The following is a 22379-nucleotide window of genomic DNA, read 5'->3' on the forward strand; positions in this document are numbered from 1 at the left end:
GGCTATTCGGATCTCAAGCGCAGAGATCCCAGTAGGCCGGAAACAATAGCGTCTACGGAGTCTGCCTGTCTATGATTGGGGCATGAAGAGGTAGTACGAACCATTCCTGAACTCATATGCAAGCTTGTGGTATCTTTTACGGCCCCATAACCAAATTAGTGGGAATCTGAGCTCGATATTCGGGATGTAGCCAGAATTACGGTGATCGGTGTGGGGAGTGGGGTGGAATTCGAAGAGTGAGAACCCCGTGTGCCAACCCATAGGGGGCCAAGTAGGAAGTTCATGTTGGAAAGATCCATCTTGGAATGGGTATCCGGTGGCCCGAATGAGACGCAACTCTAATGCTGTGGCTTTTTCCCTTTTTTTCCCTTTTCCCATTTGTTTTTCTTCGCGCGTGCAATTTCTCTTGGCCGAAGGAACGAGGAATTTGCAGCATTACGTTAATTTGCGCATTGCCAATTTCGTCAGACCACTTCAATTCCGTACCAATGTCTACGGAGTACTTGTATCTATACCTTTTAGGGCAGACTGCAAGGGGCGGGGTATTCGACGCACAATATTATAAGACCCATATGCTTTTTCGGCTTTTTTCCCTCTCAAATTGAGAGAAAAGAAGCCAATGGCAGTCATGACTCTATGTCTCAAACAAGGGGAAGCGAGTGTGGTGGTTTTCCCCACTGCGGAATGGCACAACAGCCCCTGAGCAACCACCGAAAAAAAAATCTTCAACCATGGCTGGGATCGTCGGCTGCCAAGGTAAGCTTAGAGGGGAACCACAATACGATTGTGGACTCAAATATGCGGGCCGATGGAGCACGAAGATCATTTCCTGCAACCTGCACGACTATCAACCGGAAATACCGTGACCCATACGTGTTTTGATCTCGTCACAATACCACACGCGAAGCTCACTATCCTACTTCATTGAGATCACCAACCTTGGAATCTTCTGCTCTAGACTGTGTTCGCATGTCATCTTGGCGATCTAATCCACGTATCCACAGAATAGTCCCCTCAGCCGCAGACCGCAGATAACCACGTAAGGAGTGACAAATAATAGGATGCCCACGTTGGCCACAGGGTGCTTGTATGTTGTTGATATCGCGATGCGAAGACCATATCCCGAGGTATACCCGTTCTGGGCAGAGAATACCACCTAAGCTTACGTTGTTCTGCCAGGCTGCTGGAATAGCGAACTTGAGTGAACCTAAAGGAGGGTTTGTTGATGTAAATGACTTTCCGTGCCCCACACCATACCTCCGCTTGTTCGTTAGCCAGTAATACATGCATACGACTATGCGCGGCGACCCGGACTCATGGCACTAGCTTCCAAGACTCCCAGCTGGATCCTCGGGCTGAGATCAAGATGGAGACTTACCGAGTCAGACCAGATCACGAACCGTAGAGTATAATACCCCCACAATCTCCCGCGTTCGTGACTTCGACAGCCAAATCCTTTTCTGAAACATTGCGTTCACAAGATGCCTGGCCGACCCAATAATAAGTCGGACTCCACAGACATGGAGGGAATCGCAGTCATTGGAATGGGATGTCGGTTCTCTGGGGGAGCCAACTCCGTCGAGAACTTCTGGCAGATGCTATGCGATGGACGAACTGGACATGGAACCATCCCAGAGAGCCGGTATCAAGCTTCGGCTTGGCACCATCCTAGCCATGAGCGTAAAGGAGCGGTATGATTTATCCCTGTGGCATTTGGTGCTATCGTTATTGTACGCAGGAGCTGGGCTGACATGGCCCCCAGATCAATCATGACAGTGGCTTCTTTATCCAAGAAGACCCGTCTCGTTTTGATGCCCCCTTTTTCTCCATTACTGCCAAAGAGGCGGCGGGTATGGATCCGGCCCAGCGATTGCTGCTGGAGGTCGCGTATGAGACATTTGAGAACGGTAGGATTGACAGTCACAGCTTCGCAAAACAGCAGGCTAAAGAAATGATGCACAGGTGGAATTCCGATAGACACACTTCCTGGCAGTAACACAGCAGTTTACTCGGGCTCAATGACCAATGATTATGAGCTTTTATCTACCCGAGATATCTACGACATGCCGCATAATTCTGCCACTGGAAACGGAAGAACTATGCTGGCCAACCGATTGTCCTGGTTCTTTGATCTTCAAGGCCCAAGTATTATGATGGACACTGCGTGTTCATCAAGTTTGACAGCGGTTCATTTAGCCGCGCAGGCCTTGCGCGCTGGAGAATGCGGAATGGTGCGTAACTAAAAGACGTGGTGATCCGATGCGAAATACTAACAGACCCGCTACAGGCCATGGTCACTGGAGCTAGTCTCATCTTACACCCTAATTTTACACAGAGACTCTCCTACATGCACATGATGAGCCCGGATGGCACAAGTCATTCATTTGACGAATCGGCTAACGGTTATGGCCGAGGAGAGGGCATCGGAGCTGTGCTTTTGAAGCCTTTGAGCGCCGCGCTGGCTGACGGCGATAATATCAGGGCCGTCATTCGCGGTACTGGAATCAACCAGGATGGCCGGACCCCTGGTATCACTTTGCCCAGCCCAACATCGCAGGCAAATTTGATCCGCTCAACATACCAACGTCACGGTATCTCGATGAGGGACACTGCGTATTTCGAAGCCCATGGAACCGGTACTCCGGTCGGAGTAAGTGATGAAACAGCATTGTAGGCCAAGAAGGGAGATTCTAATCTTGTCTTACAGGATCCCATCGAGCTTTCAGCAGTTGGAATGACATTGGGTGAGGCAAGAACACCCACAGATGATCCCATCTATGTGGGGTCTGTCAAGACAAACCTGGGTCATACCGAAGGAGCAGCGGGTGTGGCCAGTTTGATCAAGGTCGTTCTTTGCTTGGAAAAAGCCACGTTGGTGCCAAATGCTGGATTCAAGAACATCAACCCTAAGATTCGCACCGATGAGTGGAGAATCCGATTGAGCGACAAGACGATGCCTTGGCCAGAGCACCTGCCCCAGCGAGCCAGTATCAATTCGTTCGGATTTGGTGGATCGAATGCCCACATCATTCTGGAAAGCACAAAGGAGGCTTTCCAGGAGAATGTGGAAGACAGAGAGCCAGCTCCCCGCGTGGTGGTTTTCTCTACATTTGATCAAGCTGGTATTGAGCGTCTCGGTGGCAACTGGAGTGACTTCTTGTTGCGCCAGAAGCAGACCGAGCTGGAGATTCCACTCAATGACCTCGCGCACACCATGCTTACCCGACGCTCGCAGTTGGGATTCCGCAGCTTTGCAGTTGCCAACTCCCAAGACCAGTTGCAGGGCATCTTGGCCAAGGGACTTCCCAAGTTTGCGAGAGCTAGCCGAAAGGCTTTGACACGGATTGCGTTTGTATTTACAGGCCAAGGCGGCCAATGGGCCGGAATGGGTCGTGAACTCTTGAGAATCGGCACATTCCGTGATAGCATGGCACGATCTCAGGATATTCTGACATCGTTGGGTTGCTCCTTCGATATTGTGGAAGAGATCAAATTGGACGCCAAGGAAAGTCAAATTAACAGACCTGATCGCAGCCAGCCTATCACCTGTGCACTGCAAATCGCTTTGGTTGATCTTCTGTCCAGCTGGTCTGTCTTTCCCAATGCTGTTGTCGGGCATTCTAGTGGTGAAATTGGTAAGTCTATCTTTCCCCATTTTCCGAGGCTCTCGCTATGCGGACTCGCCTGAAATTTGTTACTTCAAGCTAACAACCCACAAAGCTGGCGCATATGCTGCAGGATATCTTTCTCATGCCGATGCCTTGCGAGTCGCATGGTTCCGAGGTTTCTTCTCACAGCAGATTGCCGAGAGCGACAAGAGAGGTGGTATGCTTGCCACCGGAATTTCCTCCACAGACGCCCAGAAGTATCTGGACGAGCTGCCTCCACGATCGGTTGTGGTTGCCTGTGTCAACAGCCCTTCCAGCACGACCCTCTCTGGAGATGTTGACCAAATTGATCTACTCGAAAAGAAGTTGCAGCAAGACGGCCACTTCGCTCGCAAGCTTCGCATCGACACAGCGTACCACTCCCCGCACATGGAAGAGCTCGTGGAGGTGGTCGGCAATGCTATCAAATCCATCAAGCCCGAAAACCGATATGACGACACGATTCCCATGCTTTCATCTGTCACCAAAGAGCGTGTTTATGGGCCGGACGTGGGCGGAGGAGCATACTGGGTGCGAAACATGGTGAGCTCGGTCGAGTTCACGGCCGCGGTTTCCCAGCTTGCGAAGCTGAGTGAGTCCACCAAGGGGCGTCGTCGTCCAGTTCCTATCAAGTGGACTTGTTTGATCGAAATTGGCCCACACGCGGTGCTGAAGGGCCCGGTCAACCAGATCTTGCAAGCGGTCAACAAAAATATGGCCGTGCTTCCTTACTACTCTTTGGTTTCGCGTAACCAGCATGCTTTGCGAACCGCCCTTGAGGCCGCTGGGTCTCTTTGGAGTACAGGACACGCTGTCGACCTTTCCGTTGTCAATGCCGCAGTCGATGCCACAAAGCCCACCATGCTTGCCGATTTGCCCTCCTATCCCTGGAACCACCAAACCTCGTTCTGGCACGAGCCCGTCGAGACAGCACAGCTGAGACAGCGCAAGCACCCCCGACACGATATTTTGGGAGCTGCTGTAGACTACCAAAACGCGCTGGAGCCCAGATGGAGAAATTTCCTCCGCGTCTCGGAAAACCCATGGCTTGTTGATCACGTCGTTGCCGGCTCGATTGTCTTCCCGGCAGCCGGAATGCTAGCCATGGCCATCGAAGCGGGGCGACAGCTCGCCGACGGTCATGCCGTCAAGGGGATAGAGTTCCAAGATGTCCAATTCATGCGTGGTGTGGTAATTCCAGAGGAGGAGCGCGGTTTGGAAACCCTTCTCCAATTGTCTCCTCACCCTGGATTGCCCGGCTGGTACCAATTCAGCATTTTCTCACTTCCCTCCGGAGGTGGCTGGATTCAACACGCGAAGGGCTCCTTTGCTACGCGGTACGAGAATGAAGTTGACGAAGAGCGGAAGGCAAACTGGTCGGCATCGCTGGAGCGGATTAAGAACACACAAACCACTGCGAAAATGGCCGACATCAGACAAGCCTATGAATGGCTGTCTGTCACAGGAGGACTTACTGTCGGCCCTGCATTCAAGACGATCACCGGTGTCTCTTTCTGCGATGCAGAGCCCCGTATCTGGCTCTCTGGTGTTGTGACCGACACAAAGTCGGGCATGCCTTACGAGCAGGAAACACCCAGCTTTATCCACCCCACCACTTTGGATTGTCTTTTCCAGTCTGCTCTTTTGTCTTGCTCCGAAGCTCTCGAGAGTCAGAATGCCAACATCCCAGTTGGAGTAGACAACATCTATATCTCGAACAACTTCCAACCCAAAACCGGCGAGCAATTCGTCGTTCACACTGAGACAAAGTGGCAGGATGGCAAATCGAGATCCCACTGTGTTGCATCCGATCCTTCGTGGTCGCAACCTTGGATCTCATTTGAAGGTGTCCACCTCGGTCGCCTTCCCTATAACAACACGCAGAAGCAGGAGGAGTCATCAACCCAAAGCCGGTACTCATCTATTGTCTGGGAAGAACACCTGGAGTCACCTCTTGTCACTGGTGAGATCCACGACGGTGCCAAGAAGATTGCAGTGGAGGCCAGCAGTCTACAATTGACTGATTGGATGAAACGACTCTGCCACACATGTGGTGATGCCAGCGCCTTGATTGCCACATCCAGCAAAGCAAGCGCCTGGGCTGAAACCCTTCCTGGGTTGACCCCGGGTGCTGGAAGTCGACCTTGTCTTGGAAAGGTCACTGTCGCACCCTGCGGCTCCCACGAAGAGGATATCGACATCGTTGGCGCTCGTATGACCCCTCTGGATGCGCTTGACCAGCTTCCATCATCGCCGATCGCGGAAGGGAAGTATGATCTGGTCATAATTGACGATGAGGAGCACCCCTGGAACGAGAAAACATCTCAGGCCATTGGGTCACTTCTGCCAAAGATCGTCGATCACGGAGGCCTCGCAGCAATGCGTGTGTCAGATGATAACTTGAACTCCGCAGTCAGCATATTGCAGGGCGTTGAAGGTCTCCAAATCCACAGTGTGACCCAAGATCGCAAGTTCATCATCGTTCGCCGCACTCCGGTCTCATGGAGCACCGACACTGAGATCTATGTATTGAGCCCAGCAGACAACACAAAGTCTGTTGGCGTCTTCGATCACCTCCAAAAGATTTTCGCCTCTCATAATGTCCAACTCATCTCTGTTGGGCTGGACCAGGTGTCTACGCTCGAAGGAAAGACTGTGATTTCTTTACTCGATTTGGCAGGCCCTTGGGTGTCCAAGTGGACAGAGAAAGACCTCAAACACCTCCAGGGTATTGTCAAGGCGCAATATGTGCTCTGGACCTCTCCCTTCTGGGACCAAGGAGATGCTGAAAACATTGAGTCTGGAGCCACAGGTGGTCTTCTGAGAACACTTCGCAACGAGCAATGGAACACCACAATCCCTCACCTCCTTGCTGATGTGGAGGACATGGAAGACCAATTTGGACTGGCCTGCGGTATACTTCAAGTTATGCAGCTTACCACCCAGGAGAACCCTCGTCGCCCAGATCTCGAATATCGACTGACCAACGGAAAGCTGTTGGTTCCTCGGGTTCTCAAAACTACCGACGTGGATGAGGCTATGCATACCCTGATAGAGGGTCCCAGACCTGTCATGTCAGAGCTCAGCGAAGACTCCAGACCGCTGGAGTTGAAGCTTCAAGATGCAGAGAATGCAATCTGGCAGGAACAGCAGGTTTCTGAAGACCAACTTTTACCGGATCACACCGAGCTGAAGGTTGAAATGGCCACCATCTTTGATGTTCAGGGAGACTCTGGAAAGACTCCCGAGACAGCTTTGCCCATGTTTGAGATTGTGGCTAGTGTCACTCGCATTGGATCCGGTGTCCGTGATTCTGCTGTTGGAGACAAGGTCTTGACACTGGCCTCCGCAGACGCCGGGCTCCCAACCACAATGCGGGTCCCTGAAAGTGATACTATCAGGATCCCCGCCAACACCGAGCCTACCAAAGCAATCTCGGCGCCTCTTGCATACCTCAACGCTTACCAGATCATCACTCAGATCGGTCGCCTTAGTGCAAGTTCCTCCGTGCTCTTTGTTGGATCACCAAGTCAGACACTTCAAGCTATGATCGATTACTCCCTCGCCTTGAACATTCAGATCATTGTCGCCACGGCCTCCCAGGAAGCTACTGAGTCCCTTCGCGCCCGTTACCCCGCGCTGGCTGATCGCATTGTTGGCATCCACAGCGGTCTGGAGTCAAGTGTATCCAGGCTTACTAACGGATGTGGAGTTGACGCCAGTATCTCTTTCTTGGGCGGCTATGCCGGTCGCAATGCTGCCAGGTGTCTGGTTTCTGGTGGTCAATACATCAATCTGTCCGGCGATATGAAGCTTAGTGCTCTGCCCGACTCCTTCATTGACAGTGGCTGCACTTTCTCCTCGCCCAAACTGCAGAAGACATTCTCGGAGAAGCCTGGTAGTCTACATGCCTCAGTTCGTCATGTCATAGACTTCATGAAGCAACACCGGATGCTGGACCAAGTCGAGCCTTACTCTATCTTCCCCATCTCTGACGTCGCAGGCGCTGTCAAGAAGTGCAAGGAAACTAACACCCGAGCTATCGTGGATTTCCAGGCTCCTGGAAAGGTTCCAATTGTTCTTCCCCTGCCTGATCTTGCTGGCTTGCCCGCTGAGAGTACATACATTCTCGCTGGTGGTTTAGGAAATCTGGGTCTTGCACTCGCCGAGACCTTGGTTCAGTCTGGAGCCCGCCACTTGGTCTTCCTTGGACGATCTGGTGGAGCCCAACCCTCTCAGCAGGTGGCACTTGATTTACTTCGTGGCCAAGGATGTCAGATTGATGTTCTTCGCTGTGATATCTCTCAACAGGGAGATATTGATCACCTTGCGTACAAAATCCGGAGCAAGAACTGGACTGTTGCAGGCGTGATCCAATGCACTACAGTTCTTAAGGTAAGAATCTCACAACTCTGCTCTTTAACTATCATATGCTAATATCTGCTTGTTTTGCAGGATGCCATGTTCGAGAATATGAACTTTGAAGAGTGGTCCAAATCTACTGACTCCAAGATTCGAGGTACAATGAACTTGCACAACTTGTTCTCCAAGAAGGAGGACTTGAAGTTCTTTGTTGCCTTGTCTTCCGTGGCCAGTGTCATTGGAAATATGGGTCAAGCAAACTACTCCGCCGGCAACGGTTTCATCGATGCTCTCATGGAGTGGCGACGTAACCACGGTTTGGCTGGACATTCTATTAACATCGGACTCGTTCCCGATGCTAGTGGTATGAGTGACATTGCCGAAGACCAAGAGCAGCGTCGTCGTCGATACAAGCATCTCGAGGGCACAGAGATCATGACCCACGAGATCCAGACTTTGCTGCGGGTAATCATCAACAGCAAGCTCTCCCTTCCATCTCAAATCATTGCTGGAATGACGGACAATTTGTCGCGCGGCAATGGATCTACAGCTTGGGTTTTGGATCGCAAGTTTGACCACCGACTCTGCATTGCCGTGGAAGATGACGACGACTCCAAGGTCACTACTAGCTCCCTGCTACAGGCGGCCGACTCTTTGGACACAGCTACTCAGATTGTCATTGATGCTCTGAGTGAATATTTGGCAGATGCAATGGCTACAACCCCCGATGCTATTGATACAGACCTTCCTTTGTCTGCCTTGGGTGGTAAGTTTCTTCTCAACATCAACTCCGGCGAGTAATTTGCTAACACTCATTCCAGTCGATTCACTCAAGGCGACATCTGTTCAGAACTGGGTCTCCCGTGAGCTCGGTGCTGACCTTACTTCTTTCGAATTCCTGGGATCACAGCCAACAAAGGCTCTGGCCAAGAAAATTGCCTCGGCCAGCTCGTTTGTCTCGGAATCGAGCTAAATCGCCATACTGATTCGCCAAACATGACCCGAGACACTTATCTGGGAATTCAAGGGTTTCGTAATTTATGAGTTCATATTTCAGATTTCTTGTTATGTCCTACATTAGCGTTTGATTTACTTTTTGAATGCATATTATTAATTCACACAATGAACCTCGGCATTTGTGATTTTGCTGAAGCTGTGTAATTTATGTTTCTTTCATACAATACCGCGTTTGATACCGTCAACGAAAATTTCCGGAATTCCATAGTGGGACCAATGGTTGGGAGCCAATCAACAAGCTCTCATGTGGTCTTCGGGAGGCGCCTTTTGAGTTGCTTGCGCAACCCATGCTTGCCACGTTCAACCATTCAAGCCATGCATATGATGGGTTTATGTACGGAGTACACTCTACGGGGATCGCCGTACATGCATGATGCAGGGAATCGAGCTTAGACGATTTAGCGGTGAAGGGGACCGAGCGCACAACTCCACCAAACTATTGTACGCGGCTTGAGTTCGTGACAGCGCTCCACCTCGTACTATGGATCGGGAACTCGATCGACACCACTACGCTCCATCGGGAGGCTCAGTTCAACAGAACAACCGAGCTCCCCCAGTGGAATAATTTCCGATCTTGCTGTCTGGGGAGTGACACCTGCCCCGCCATGTCTTGCGTTTCAAAGTTAAAGGAAGTTCTTTCGAGGATGAGCTCATATGCCTGGAACTTTCGAATTTGATCTTCCGTGAAGGAGGACATTGTTTCCGGGTTATGCTTGTGGAACGCATGCATGGGAGAAGCAAGGCGGGCGGGTGATTGACCCGTGCATCCCGCTTGGGATTTGATTCTTTCCTCATTCACGCTGGACTCAAAATTTAGGTTCCATTCCAGCTCTTTAGGAATCCACCTTCACTTCAACAATTGTCGGTGTGCGAATCGGCGTCTATCAACTTCCGGGACTTGGCCGCGCTCCATGACCGAGGTACTCCGAATCTGGTCAATTCCAAGATAACCTCAAATGCCAATGGCTGGGAAAGATCTACAGAGAGGGGTCGATTGTCGATCTCCAGCTGGACTTTAGTCACCAGTTCTCAATTCCGTCGTGTTGGTAGGATCCATCGAGCGGCAGCTCATTGGCGAAGTTCCCTTGTCTGGATCCTTCTGCCTTTTGTACAGTATATGCAGGCATTTGATATCCACCGTGGAGTCCTCTCAGCCATGGGTTCAGCCCTTGCGATACAGCCAGCCAACCGTGGGAATTCCGTGGCGGACCTTCCGAAGGATTCATTGCCATTGGCTCAACTTTTATGTGGCTTCTTCCCCACGTTAAGAAAATGTCAAAACGCTAAAATAAAGCCTGGTGGTCGCCGTCACGCGAATCTCACGTCCTCAATTTTTCTTTCTCCCAAAAGTATCAATCATGGATGAGAAGAATGAGGAAGCCATGGCGGTGCCCATGCCAACATCGCCGACAAAGGTGGTCTGCATTGCAGATCCGCCACACGGAATCATCTCTGATCCCGAAAAGACCAAAATCTCAGAGCTTCCATCTAACAAAGGAGCCTCGGCTAGGAAGCCAAAGGGTCACAGGAGGAACTACACCCTTGATGTGGAGGCTCAAATCACTCTGCCCGAAGACCCTGAGCGCAAGCCATTTGCTCATGCGAGATATGTCATCTTCACTGTATACCGTCGGCTCTTTACGACGGTGTTCTGCGCAAACCTTGCTTGTTTCCTTTACGTGATGATCTCTGATCGGCAACTTTTGGCGCTAGTGAACGCGACAGCTGTCAATTTGGTGGCATGCGGTCTCGCTAGACACCCGATGGTCGTCAATGCCATCTATAGAATTGTGTGTTCTCTTCCTAGATCTGCACCACTTTGGCTACGCCGCACAGCTGCCAAGGCGGCTCATTACGGCGGCGTCCACAGTGGTTGTGGTGTTGCCTCGTTGATCTGGTACATTGGATTTGTCGCGATGGTTTCCAAAACCAAATTCACATCATCTCCCATCAGCCCATTGACGCCTCTGCAATTTTCGGCAGCGCCGATTGTTCTGGCATATATCATTCTGGTGCTTCTCATGGTGATGGTGATTGTGGCGCACCCTGCAATCCGCCGAAAGTTCCACGATTACTTCGAGTTCACTCACCGATTCACATCGTGGCTGATTCTGGCACTCTTTGTTGTCCTTGTGATGGTCTTTGCACATGAAGTCGCTCCAGCCCAGAAGGACTCGCTTGGTCACTTCCTCATTACTCTGCCTGCATTCTGGCTTCTTATCGCTGCAGTCCTTGCTGTGGCTCATCCTTGGCTCTTGCTGCGCAAGGTCCCCGTGACCGCTGAGCCTCTTTCCACGCACGCCGTGCGACTCCACTTCAACCACACCGCGATCAGTTTTGCCAAGGGTGTCCAAGTCACAAAGCACCCTCTCCGTGATTGGCACAGTTTTGCCGGTTTCCCTGATCCGGACCCGACTGGCAAGAGCAACTTGAAAAGCTGGTCTATCGTGGTGTCAAAGGCCGGCGACTGGACCGCCGACACAATTGCCAACCCCCCAACCCACCTCTGGAAGCGTGGAGCGCTGATGCGTGGTGTTGGCTACGGTCTGCGTCTTTTCAACCGTATCATCATCGTCACAACCGGTTCTGGGATCGGTCCTTGTCTTGGTTTCCTCGGTGATGAAAACCGACCCGCCATCAAGGTCATCTGGCAGACTCGTACTCCCGTGAAAACATACGGCCAGGATGTCGTCGATCTCGTCCACAAGATGGGCCCCGATCCAATCATCTGGGATACCTCTACCGATGGACGTATTGACATGCTGCCCATGGTGAGACAGCAAGTCAAGGAATTTGAAGCGGAAGCTGTGTTCGTCATTAGCAACCCTTCAATGACCCAAAAAATTGTTTACGAATTTGAATCTCAAGGAATCCCGGCATATGGTCCGATCTTTGACTCATGAATCATGATACATGGCATGATTTTGCATATTAATGTTTATTTTGAGCGACTTGTCATATACGGTCTATGATTTGGTTCTGCTTTTTGGTTTCTTGATCGCTGCACAGAAATTTTGCCTGTTGCAACCAAGCGTCATGTTTTATGTCGAACAACTTTACACATACATATAGCTATTTTAAATAGATCTTCCAAAACTTTTGCTGTACTTCTTTACTCCCGAGGTCCATGTTCCAAGATTCTCCTATTGCACTCTTTATGGACGTCCAGCCCTGAAGGGGTCCTCCGAGATTGGAATTCGGGCTTATTCTTCAACAGTCAGCGGGTATTATGGAAGCGCACAACCGATTCTCTTGGTCTGCCAGGCAGCAAACTATTTCATAATGCCTCATAAGAGCCTAGGAGTTGCTTCCAGAAGTTTTCGCAACTCAGCTATAGAAAGCACCCAAGATAATTGCCAGAGTGCGGGACAATCCGGATATGTAGGCAGCCATCATAAATTGCTTCACCCTTTGCAGTACTAGAAAACAAGGAATTTAAAAACTAGCGCTATGTTTTAAAATTCTAGACGCGAGGCAGAATTTAAGATTATGCAAGGCGCACCAGAAAAAACGTTGGCAAAGCGACTTAGCGAAGATTGCTGAAAAATACACTGGAAATCTTGAAAATCTACGGTCACGCGTCACATCACTGTCATCTTACCTGCATGGCGCCCCTAGAATGCCAAGGATGTCAGTTCTGCTCGACTGGACGAATCAGTGAGCATTTCAGTTAGGAAAAGCTGTTGCTATTGGTGTCGCCGGAAGTGCCGGTTGTTCACGACTATCATATCAACCTTTTCCTTCCAATCGCCATGGGATATGTCGCCGCAACCCTCAAAGAGCCCGGGCAAAGGAGGTGCACTTTGCATGAGTGCAGATCGACTCAGCCTCTCAAAGACGTATATAAACAGTCGAATTTTCTAAACCAACGGAATATTCAGATCACTCGTCGCCCATTTCAAGCACAACAAGGCCGATCATTTCCAGCAACTTGAAGACATGGTATCATCATCCAAACTGAGAAGGATCGGCGAGGCTTTGGGCCTCACAACCCAGGGCGACATTCGAGACCGCCCGAAAAAGCTGTCGGACAAAGATCTCGCACGCTCATTGGTCTCAAACCGCATGGGACTTTCAGCAGCATCGACCGGACTCTTGATTAATTCCTGCATAACAAAAGTCATGCCAGTCTTCATATTTCCAACGACTATCAATGCTTGGCAGGTCGGTGTCAAAGTCGTTGATTTATATCGTCTGGCGAGAGAGACCAAGATCCGCATTGCGAGTGATCCTCGGCTGAATGCGCTTTTCAGTGCCGGACATGAAAAGGCCGTCGCCATCGGCGTTTGTCTCAAAGTTTGCACAGCTGGGGTGGGTTTGGGACTTGATAACCTCGAAGCTGTGCTCAACGCTTTTACAAAACTCCAAGGCTCAGTTTCAGGCAAGCAACTGCCATTGGCAATCATCGCAAGCTTAAGTCCGATCACCACTTTACTGCCCTTGACAAAGTCGTGCATAAGATGAACTCAGGAATCGCTGACTGGGTTGGTGAGAAAGCGAGCGGCGGATTACTGCATGGCAACGAAGTCCTGAAAACAGAGACGACAGCAGAGGGAATTGCGAAGATTGCTGCCAATGGAAACTCCGTGGAGCGCATAGCATTCACAGGGGCTGTTGTTGGGGGTGTATCTGAGCTTGTGCAACCGGTTGTGCAGCCTATTGAGATCGGCATGGACAAATATCGAAATCACCGTTTTGACCAAACATATGGATGTAACAACCCATCCCGGACTGGAAGGATGCGGAAATTCTTTCGCAAGTATGAACAACGCTTCCGCGATTCTGTCCTCCACTGAGACTAAAGTTTTTGAGCATCATCTGGAGCGCTCAAATCCATGAGATTGTCATGAATGTATGGGTGATTCTGCGGACAGGGTACAACATAATTACTCCGTACAAGCTGAGAAGGGCTTTGCTGCCTACCGTGTTCGAAGCAAAGGGGGCCACGATCAACTCTTGTCCCCCCCTTTACTTTTCTGTTTGTTGTTTTTGAGCAATCTGCTGTGTTTGTCATATTTGCCATGTTTGCTCCATTTGTTTTGTTTTGTTTTGTTTGACTGTTTGAGTAGATTTGGTTTGCTTGGTGGGTTTGGTGCGTTTGAGTAGTTTGCACCGTTTGAGCAATTTGGGATTCAACGAACCTTGGAACTAACCCAACTTGGATGTCACCTTGTGTTTTTCTATATCGAACTTTGCTCGCCTTTTGGGCACAGCAGGGTCACTTCATTATGTTCCTGTGCTTGGATATCTCACCATATCATGTTTGTAAGCACAAATGCAGTCAAGCTGATAAATCACCAGGCACTTGCCGGAACACTGTTGTCCGGCTTAGTCCAGCTAAGGACTTCTGCCTGGCATCGTCTTATATAAGGATGGTCTCTCCCCCTTTTGCGTCAAGCTATCATTTTTCAGACCTCACAAATCAACATGGCACCATTGAGAATTACCGTCGGAGGCTCATCGTCCATCACTCGACAGCCTGAGCGTGGAGTTCTGAATCTCACTGTGAACGGCGAGGGCAGCACGCGCGAGACCGTTTCCAACAACGTGACCGAGACTTCCAATGAGCTAAGCAAGCTCTTCAGAGAGCTCTCTCCGAAGCCCGAAGCCTTGGACTCGTCTCCGGGGGCAGCTGTGGTGAGTTTCTCGTCCACTTCTCTTCGCACCTGGCGCTGGAGACCCTTAGATGGTGCCAAAAATTTCCAAGACTTGGAGCATCGTGGCAATCTGTCATTTGTCGCTGTTTTCCGTGACTTTACCAAAATGAGTGAGGTCGTTGGTAAACTAGTGGGATATGCCAATGTCGATATCAACTCGATAGGCTGGGAACTGACCGATGCCACTAAAAAAGCATTGAGCTCCGAATCCCGCAAGGAGGCTATGCGTGATGCTGTTCAAAAGGCGAATGACTACACTGAAGTCATCGGGCGTAAGGTGGCCGCAGTGGAAATCGAAGATGGGGGTAATTCCTCTTTCGGCATACTGTCGCGGAGGCCACCAGGTCTGTTTGGTGGAAATTCAGGAGGTTTGTTCGGGGGTAGACAGGACGACAGCCGGTCTGCAGCGAGATGCGGTGGATCCCTGTTTGGTAGTGCTAACAATGCCCCAGCCTTGGTCCCCGAACCCCCTACACCACTGGACCTCACACCACAGCAAATCCAATACACCAGCTCTGTGCGGGTCATATTTGAGTCTGTCTCAGATGAATGAGTCTTGGCCAATCTTGCTTGCTCTACCGCGCGGCTTGGACTGGAACCGTCCGTCTTTGCAAACGTTTCTTGCTCGGTGTGAGTTGAGTCTGAATTCCATAGATCAATAACATCAATGATATCCCTTCGTCAACCGCACACTCTTCTCATAACAAACCCCAGTAACTCACTCATAGCATATTTGAACGAATGTAAGTTTGCTAAGATGCAGCCGACACGTCGGGGCGGAGAATAGTATCTCTGAAATCTCCCGAGCCTTTCGTGGCAGTCGATTGCTCCATGTGCAATGAGTTTGACGATATATTTTGATCCCCGTGAGATCCTAAAGTTTATCTTTAGTTAGGAAGGACCGCAGGAGAGGCTCAGGCAAACCTTGGAAGAATGGATACTTGGGGTGACCCTTGGAGTCACACAGGGTGGGGAATAAGGTGCTTGATTTGCGTTCATTCCTTCCAAACCTTAAACGTTTCTCCCTTCTCCTTTTCAAATTTCTCTCTCTTTGCGTGCCCAGGTGGGCATACATACATCGGTGGATTGTTTGAAAAATCTTGGAACACGAGAGCTGCGCTGGATCGTGATCATGTGCGATACTTAATACGTTCAAACATATCCGTCGATGTGGATGGCAAGTCAAGTTACCAGAAAGCTCCAAGAAACTTGGAACGATGTTTGGTTCTTTTCCTCTCAACCTTGGAACCTCTGACATTTCCAAGAATTCAGTCTTGGAAGTTGAACGGCCCTGAATGAACTTGGTCTACAGCCTTGGGAAGATATTTTGATGACTCCATGATATTCTAAATCTATTGAAAAAAACTAAAAAAATCCAGTTCAAAGCACACGGGAATCCACACTATTCACCAATTGTTCTATGATGCTGATAATCTCATCAAGAATCGAGTGGGCGAACTCCGACCATGATTCAACAGTGACGATTTCAATGCACAATGTATCCCCTTTGGGGAATGCCTGCACCTTGATCTCGCGCAAAGGCTCGAAATGCGGGTAAATCGTTTCCATGCGGCTACTGGCCGCCATGAATGAGAGACCTTCGACGTGTTCAACATCTTGGTGGACGACAGAATCAAACCAATCCACTGACTCGGGCCAGTCGGTACAATGCTTGACAACTTCCTTCAACCCAATTCCTTCGAACTGTGCGCTTTCAAGGTGTTGTCGCTGAACAAACTGCAACAATTCAAGAGCGCTCCATTCTTTCGAGAACTTCACTCGTACCGGAACGTATTGCCAAGATGGTCCGACAATGGCATCCCCATTGGGGAGGTCGATGTTACGACCACTCACTACCTCACCGAAGGTAACGTCATCAAGAGAGAGACGGCGTGCAAGGCATACTGCCCAGGCTGCGGTAGGAAGTGTGGCGACGGTGATCTCACGCGGTCGAGCGGAAATGTTGACATCCTTGGTGATCGCATAATGAGCGCCCGAGACAATGGGGATATCAGGTTGGATCCGGGTCATGGAGGATCCCCGAAGGAGCTCCGTCCAGTATGGAATGCTGGCGGGTACATTCTTCCGGGTGACATAGTTCACGTACTCCGAGAAAGGTAGGCTCTTTGGTACGGTTCGTCCCTCATACAAAGCCGAGAGCTGTTGGAGCAGAATCGGCAGACAGATCTCATCATATTGGGCGTGAGAAATTCTCATGATGAGGCTGCTGGGGCCGTCAACATGGCGAACGAAGAAGAATTTGATGAATCTTGATCCCAGCGGAATGCGGGTCTGCACATCCACATCGCAGACCTTTCGGCTGAACTCTTCCACGTCAGTTTCAATCTCGTACTCAATGATCTCGGACTGGAGACCGTTGACCACAACTCCCAGTGACACATCATTGTGCTCCACAAAGACAGTGCGAAGAATCTCGTTTCTCGAAATCAGCTCCTGGCAGCTTTGGAATAGTTTATTGCGATCGACAAGACTGTCCATGTAGAAGACTTCGTATCTCGTGGAGAATCGAGGGAGCTGAACAGTACCTCTGACAGCAATTTCTTGCAATGGACGAGTGGGATAAGCATCGATTATCTCCCATTCAGGGCGTTCGAGCATAGGCTGCAATTCTGCAACCAAGCCATCTTTATCAAGTGTATCCAGTGAACTGAACTTCGAGTAATTGCTCTGTTCAGTTGCTGTGGGCTGAACCTCAACTGTGTGTTTGGCCATCTCAAACAGGGACCTGTGATCGAAGATTGTGGTCACTGTCAACTGAAGGCCATCAGCCCGAGCTTCAGAGACCAGCTTCATGGCACGAATTGAATCGCCACCCAAATCAAAGAAGCTATCGTTCAGAAGAATGTCTTGTGAGGGAATATCCAAGACCTGGGCCCACAGTTGTTGAAGCTTCTTCTGAGCAACGCTCGTGAGAGAAGCACTGGTTTGTGACTTGATCCTGGGCTGAGACTGCCCAATGTGTGCATCCTTCGCGCGAATAATGACGATTGAGCCATCGGCTCTATACTTTGCCAGTTGATTTGTTGCAAAAAGCTTTGCTTGGCTGTTGTGCCACGTGGGACTGGCAATGAGAGCCCCGGCTGGCAGCTCAGTTTCGCGCTCAATGATCAATTCACCGACACCCCCGATTGGAACGAGTGTGTCCTTGTCACTTGGACCAACTATCCAAGTTGCTGTGACATCGGCGTACATTTCCTGCGTGGGAAGGCTTGCTGGGCCGATGATGGATAGGCGAACTTGCTCAGTGAAATCCTTCTCCGCGATAGAGTCATAGATGTTTTGAATCTTCTGGGATGGGTCTGCGAGTATCTTCTGTATCAAATGATCAAATCGCTTGAGAGCTTGCTCCATTTGCGATACATCCACTGTCTTTGAGTCGAAGCTGGCCATGATGAGGAATCCGTTCTTGTCAACAGTGAAGACAAGCATCAGAGAGTACGAGTTGAACTTCAATGCCTCTCGAGCAGCCTCTGCCTCGCTAGTTGGGACAAAAGCGGTCGCCGGTTGTTCCTTTGTGGATACATCGCTATCCTCAATCGTTGGGTGAATGACGATACCGGTGCGCAGCTCACAGGCCTCGCGAGCATGCGCGTTCAGTCGCCTGATGTGTTGCAGACCCATGTGCTCATGCGGAATGCGGTGCACCGTTTGGTCATGAATATTCTGAAGATAGGTTGATGCTCGCGAGTCTCGATCAATGCAGATTCGAACGGGAACTGTGGTGATCATGGGACCTTCGATCTCTTCCACTGCTGCCACAGGCGCTGTACGACCTGTCATTGTCTCGCCGAAGACGACATCATCGGACGAGGTGTATTCCGCAGCGACAAGACCCCAAGCACCACGAATGGCAGTTGCGATACTGATTGTTGAGCTGGATGAGCCATTTGGTAGATTGACGTAATGCTCCAAAAGAGAGTCGGCCCGAGCTTGGTAACCAGACCAGGGAAGCACTGGGAATTGCAAAGCTGTTGCACCTTGCAGTTGCTCTCTCCAGTAATTCTCAGACGAAGACCTGTCTGTGCTATTGAGCCAGTGGATGAAATTTTTGAAGGGTGCCGGGCTCCCGATATCCTCGCCCCGGTAGGCGCGATTCACGCGTTCAACGATTAATGGCATCGACCAACCATCATAGAGCGCATGATGGATGGTCAGGACGACATGGCTTTTCCCAGTTGCTTCATCGTTTATAGTGGCGAATCGGGACAGGTCAGTACCCAGTGACATCCCCTTCAGGGTATCATCACGCAGGTAATTCTCCAAGGTGGAAGCTTCCAGCCAGGGGTCACTCTTTCGCACGACAACCTGCATCAAACCTCGACGTGGAACTTGAACAATTCTTGTGCGAAGAATTTCAGACTGTGCTGATACAGTCTCAAACGCAGACCGCAGTTTGTTTGCAGATTGAGCATGTGGCAGCTCAATGACTCTCTGAGCCACATATGCGTCCATGAACTTGGCCGAAAGTGCCATGAGCGCTTCCTGCAAAGGGGTGCAAGGGTACACATCTTCGACCACTGAGGGATCCAAGTTACTCAGAGATGCAACTTCGATGCGGGCTGATTCTGCCTCCCAGTCTGCTGGAAGCAACGAAAATGGTGGAACCTCCAGTGAAGTGTTTCCTTCCATCTGGTGAAGTTTCAATGCCATATGCTCCAACACAGGGGATTGGAAAATTTCGGTGACTTGAATCGCCAGAGTATTCTCCCTTGCTGCAGCAACAAGCTTCATCGCCTTCAGAGAGTCACCCCCAAGACCGAAGAAATGATCTTTGACTCCAATCTCCACATCCCCGAAAATTCGCGCCCACAGATTTTGAAGTTTGCGTTCCATATCGGTGCGTGGCGGTATTTTGGCCACCGTGGAGGACTTGAGCTCGGAGATTTGCCGCTTGGTCAGACTGAGACCAAGGGCACGGAGCTGCTTTCGGTCCGTTTTGAGTGAAACCATGAGTGGCATCTGATTCAGTGGAATATATGTTGTGGGGATCATGTATCGTGGAAGGTTTTTGGCAAGAACATCATCAATACCAGCAAGAAGCGGTTGAAATTTGGTTGAAAAGGAAGTGATTTGGCAAATGGTTCCAGTGCTCTCGCTCTTTTCCTCTGCGACGAAGACAACCAGGGTGGCATCATCCTTCTTCCCCCGGGGAATATCACTTCCGCTGCTGCACTCACACCGTCAGGGAGGTAGTTGCGAACATGATACTCGATTTCTCCAAGTTCCACGCGCTGACCGCGCAGTTTCACTTGTTGGTCCGCCCGGCCGATGAAGACAATGCACCCTGATCCGTCTGGATCATACCGTACCAGATCTCCGGTCTTATAAAGACGTCCCCTGCGGCCTGAGAAGTCCCCTCCACCCTGAAGCAACCACTCGGGATCTTCGATGAAGACCTCTGCGGTCTTCTCGGGGTTGTTGAGATAGCCATCGCCCACCACGGGGCCTTCGATGAGCAGCTCTCCAACAACACCAATGGGCATCAACTGATTTTGATCGGATGGATTTACAATCCAAGTGGTTCCACCGACACCTTGCCCAATGCTGGTGTATAGTCTGCCCTCGGGGATGCTGTTATTGATTGTGCACCCCACTGTGCACTCAGATGGACCGTAGGCGATGACGATTTTGGTCTTTTGGCCCCAATCGGCTGCGTCACTGGCTGTGATTGCCTCGCCTCCCAGCCCAATGACCTCCAATGAGGGCATAATATCGGGGGCCAAGACGCGTGCCACGGATGGTGTCATGTGAGCCATGTTCACGCTCATGCTCCGGATGGCTCCACTCAGATCGTTGACTCGCTGATCTTCCGATGGGACGCAGATGCATCCCCCATTGGCCAGAGTGCATAGCATACAATCCACGCTCACGTCAAATGCGTATGAAGGGAAATCGAGGACTCGCGAATGGGCTCCATACCCAACGGCCGCAGCTCGCGGTACTGCGCCACTAGTGTAACTCGAGTGTGAGATCACAACACCCTTGGGCTTGCCGGTACTTCCAGATGTGAATTGGATATAAAGCGGGGATGATGCTGGGACCACGGGCAGAGCGACAGGGGATGACCGGAATTCCTCTCGCGCAATCAACGGTCCGACGATCACCTGCTTGCCTCCAGGTACGATTCGCTGACCAAGGGTGGCCTGAAGCTCAGAAGTCAAGATCAAGTTTGCATCAACTTCGTTTGCAATTGTTGCCAGGCGTCCCTCAGGCTGGCTTGGATCCATCAGGACCAACGTTCCACCGGCTTTCATCACTGCCAGGACTCCAACAATCGTCCACATGGACTTTTCAAAGCAGAGAGGCACTGCCTGGCCCACTTTCAATCCCAGGTGGACCAGATGGCAAGCCAGGTTTGTTGACATGTCCTCAAGCTGTGAATAGGACATGGTTCCATCCCAGGAAACAACTGCAGGACGCTCGCCTTGAGCTTGAGATACCGCGCTGATCATATTCTGGATGCATTGGTCTATTTTAGGAGGCATTGGGCCATTCCATTTCCATATCTGTGATAATTCTCGTCCCCCGATTCGAGTATTCTGCGTGACAGTTTGATCGAGGCTGTCTGCAATCGAGGACACGACGTCGGCGAATATCTGGGGAAGGAGTGGCATAACGGGCTGTGTCGCGATATGCGATTGGGGGACTCCGCGCAAGTACAGTTGACCTTGCGATGTTCTTGCCTCAAGCAAAAATGTGGACTGGTCAGGTTAGCAACCGACTGCTACAGGGTTCAGGTCACATACTTCTGCTCCAGGTGTGGCATTGCTAAATAGTAGCGTATTTGGTTCTTCCTTCGTGGTATGGTTCATGCTTTGAATAATCCCGAGAGCTTCTCTCAGCGATGTCTCCCCGCTTCCAATGACGCTCGCAAGATGGCACCCATAGCTTTCAGTACCTGTACTCCAAGAGAATGCTCCGTCATCACTGTTGACTGTTCCGCGAGAAAGAAGAAGAACCCAGGCAAGCACGAGAATCTCATTTTGGCTTCCATCCCCAACAGCTGAGAGGGGCACAGATTCGAGCCAGCCACCATTGCTTGGCTTGACCAACTGCTCGATGACATGAGTTGTTGAGCTAGGCTCAACGTATTCACCCATATTGAGCAAGGACTAATATGCTCCAATGAGTGTTTGGTGAAGGCTACCAGAGGTATGTCTTTGTGAAAGTCTTATTCACGACGAGATTAAATTCTTTGCCAACTTAGACTCTGGACTTGGCCTTAAGCGCGGTAACCGGTTCCTGCATACTATAGGACCACAGCGGGCAAAAAGCTTCCGGCCACATGCCGAAAATTTGCGAGTTTGCATCAATTACATTGGCATTTGTCTTCATCGGAGGATCAGATATGCGGTAATACAATCCCGAGTTTCAAATACGTTACATACGGTACATACGAGATATACGAAACATACGGATCATACGGCATTTTACAAACATACAGGACCCCGACCAAGAGCCGCCAAGATCTACGCTAGGCACCGCCTCCCCGAATCCACCACCTTGGCATAATCAACTGCAGATCTACTCCCAAAACATCACCGGCACCTAGTCAACCATCGTACGAAAAGCTCGCTACGAGTATATCGGCCCTGTCAGCGCCCCACTCCCAATCTCTGCCTTTGTCATCCGGGTCCACGGACTCCCAGCCGATGTGCTCTTCTGTCAATGTATA

The 22379-nt window shown here is 50.5% G+C and overlaps 5 protein-coding genes across 5 annotated transcripts; 4 read left to right on the top strand and 1 right to left on the bottom strand.

Moving 5' to 3' along the window:
* Positions 1 to 1481: 1481 nt before the first annotated feature.
* On the top strand, positions 1482 to 8982 carry N7506_001962 (type I polyketide synthase; the record flags this gene model as incomplete). The annotated part of the gene is made up of 8 exons (XM_056951258.1): positions 1482 to 1691; positions 1763 to 1907; positions 1963 to 2231; positions 2288 to 2650; positions 2708 to 3635; positions 3721 to 8042; positions 8103 to 8775; positions 8831 to 8982. 8 exons carry the CDS (start codon positions 1482 to 1484, stop codon positions 8980 to 8982), a joined length of 7062 nt encoding a protein of 2353 aa, XP_056817173.1.
* A 1402-nt stretch (positions 8983 to 10384) lies between these two features.
* Positions 10385 to 11929, top strand: N7506_001963 (uncharacterized protein; the record flags this gene model as incomplete). The annotated part of the gene is made up of 1 exon (XM_056951259.1): positions 10385 to 11929. One exon carries the CDS (start codon positions 10385 to 10387, stop codon positions 11927 to 11929), a length of 1545 nt encoding a protein of 514 aa, XP_056817174.1.
* Positions 11930 to 13486: 1557 nt separating this feature from the next.
* Positions 13487 to 13822, top strand: N7506_001964 (uncharacterized protein; the record flags this gene model as incomplete). Its single annotated transcript, XM_056951260.1, has 1 exon — positions 13487 to 13822. One exon carries the CDS (start codon positions 13487 to 13489, stop codon positions 13820 to 13822), a length of 336 nt encoding a protein of 111 aa, XP_056817175.1.
* A 631-nt stretch (positions 13823 to 14453) lies between these two features.
* On the top strand, positions 14454 to 15236 carry N7506_001965 (SIMPL domain-containing protein; the record flags this gene model as incomplete). The annotated part of the gene is made up of 1 exon (XM_056951261.1): positions 14454 to 15236. One exon carries the CDS (start codon positions 14454 to 14456, stop codon positions 15234 to 15236), a length of 783 nt encoding a protein of 260 aa, XP_056817176.1.
* An 827-nt stretch (positions 15237 to 16063) lies between these two features.
* On the bottom strand, positions 16064 to 21804 carry N7506_001966 (uncharacterized protein; the record flags this gene model as incomplete). Its single annotated transcript, XM_056951262.1, has 3 exons — positions 16064 to 19843; positions 19882 to 21405; positions 21451 to 21804. The coding sequence occupies 3 exons, from the start codon at positions 21802 to 21804 to the stop codon at positions 16064 to 16066; spliced, it is 5658 nt and encodes a 1885-aa protein (XP_056817177.1).
* Positions 21805 to 22379: the final 575 nt, after the last annotated feature.

The sequence above is a fragment of the Penicillium brevicompactum genome (assembly GCF_028827555.1).
Source record: "Penicillium brevicompactum strain IBT 35665 chromosome Unknown utg000001l_segment0_segment0, whole genome shotgun sequence".
Taxonomy (NCBI): domain Eukaryota; kingdom Fungi; phylum Ascomycota; class Eurotiomycetes; order Eurotiales; family Aspergillaceae; genus Penicillium; species Penicillium brevicompactum.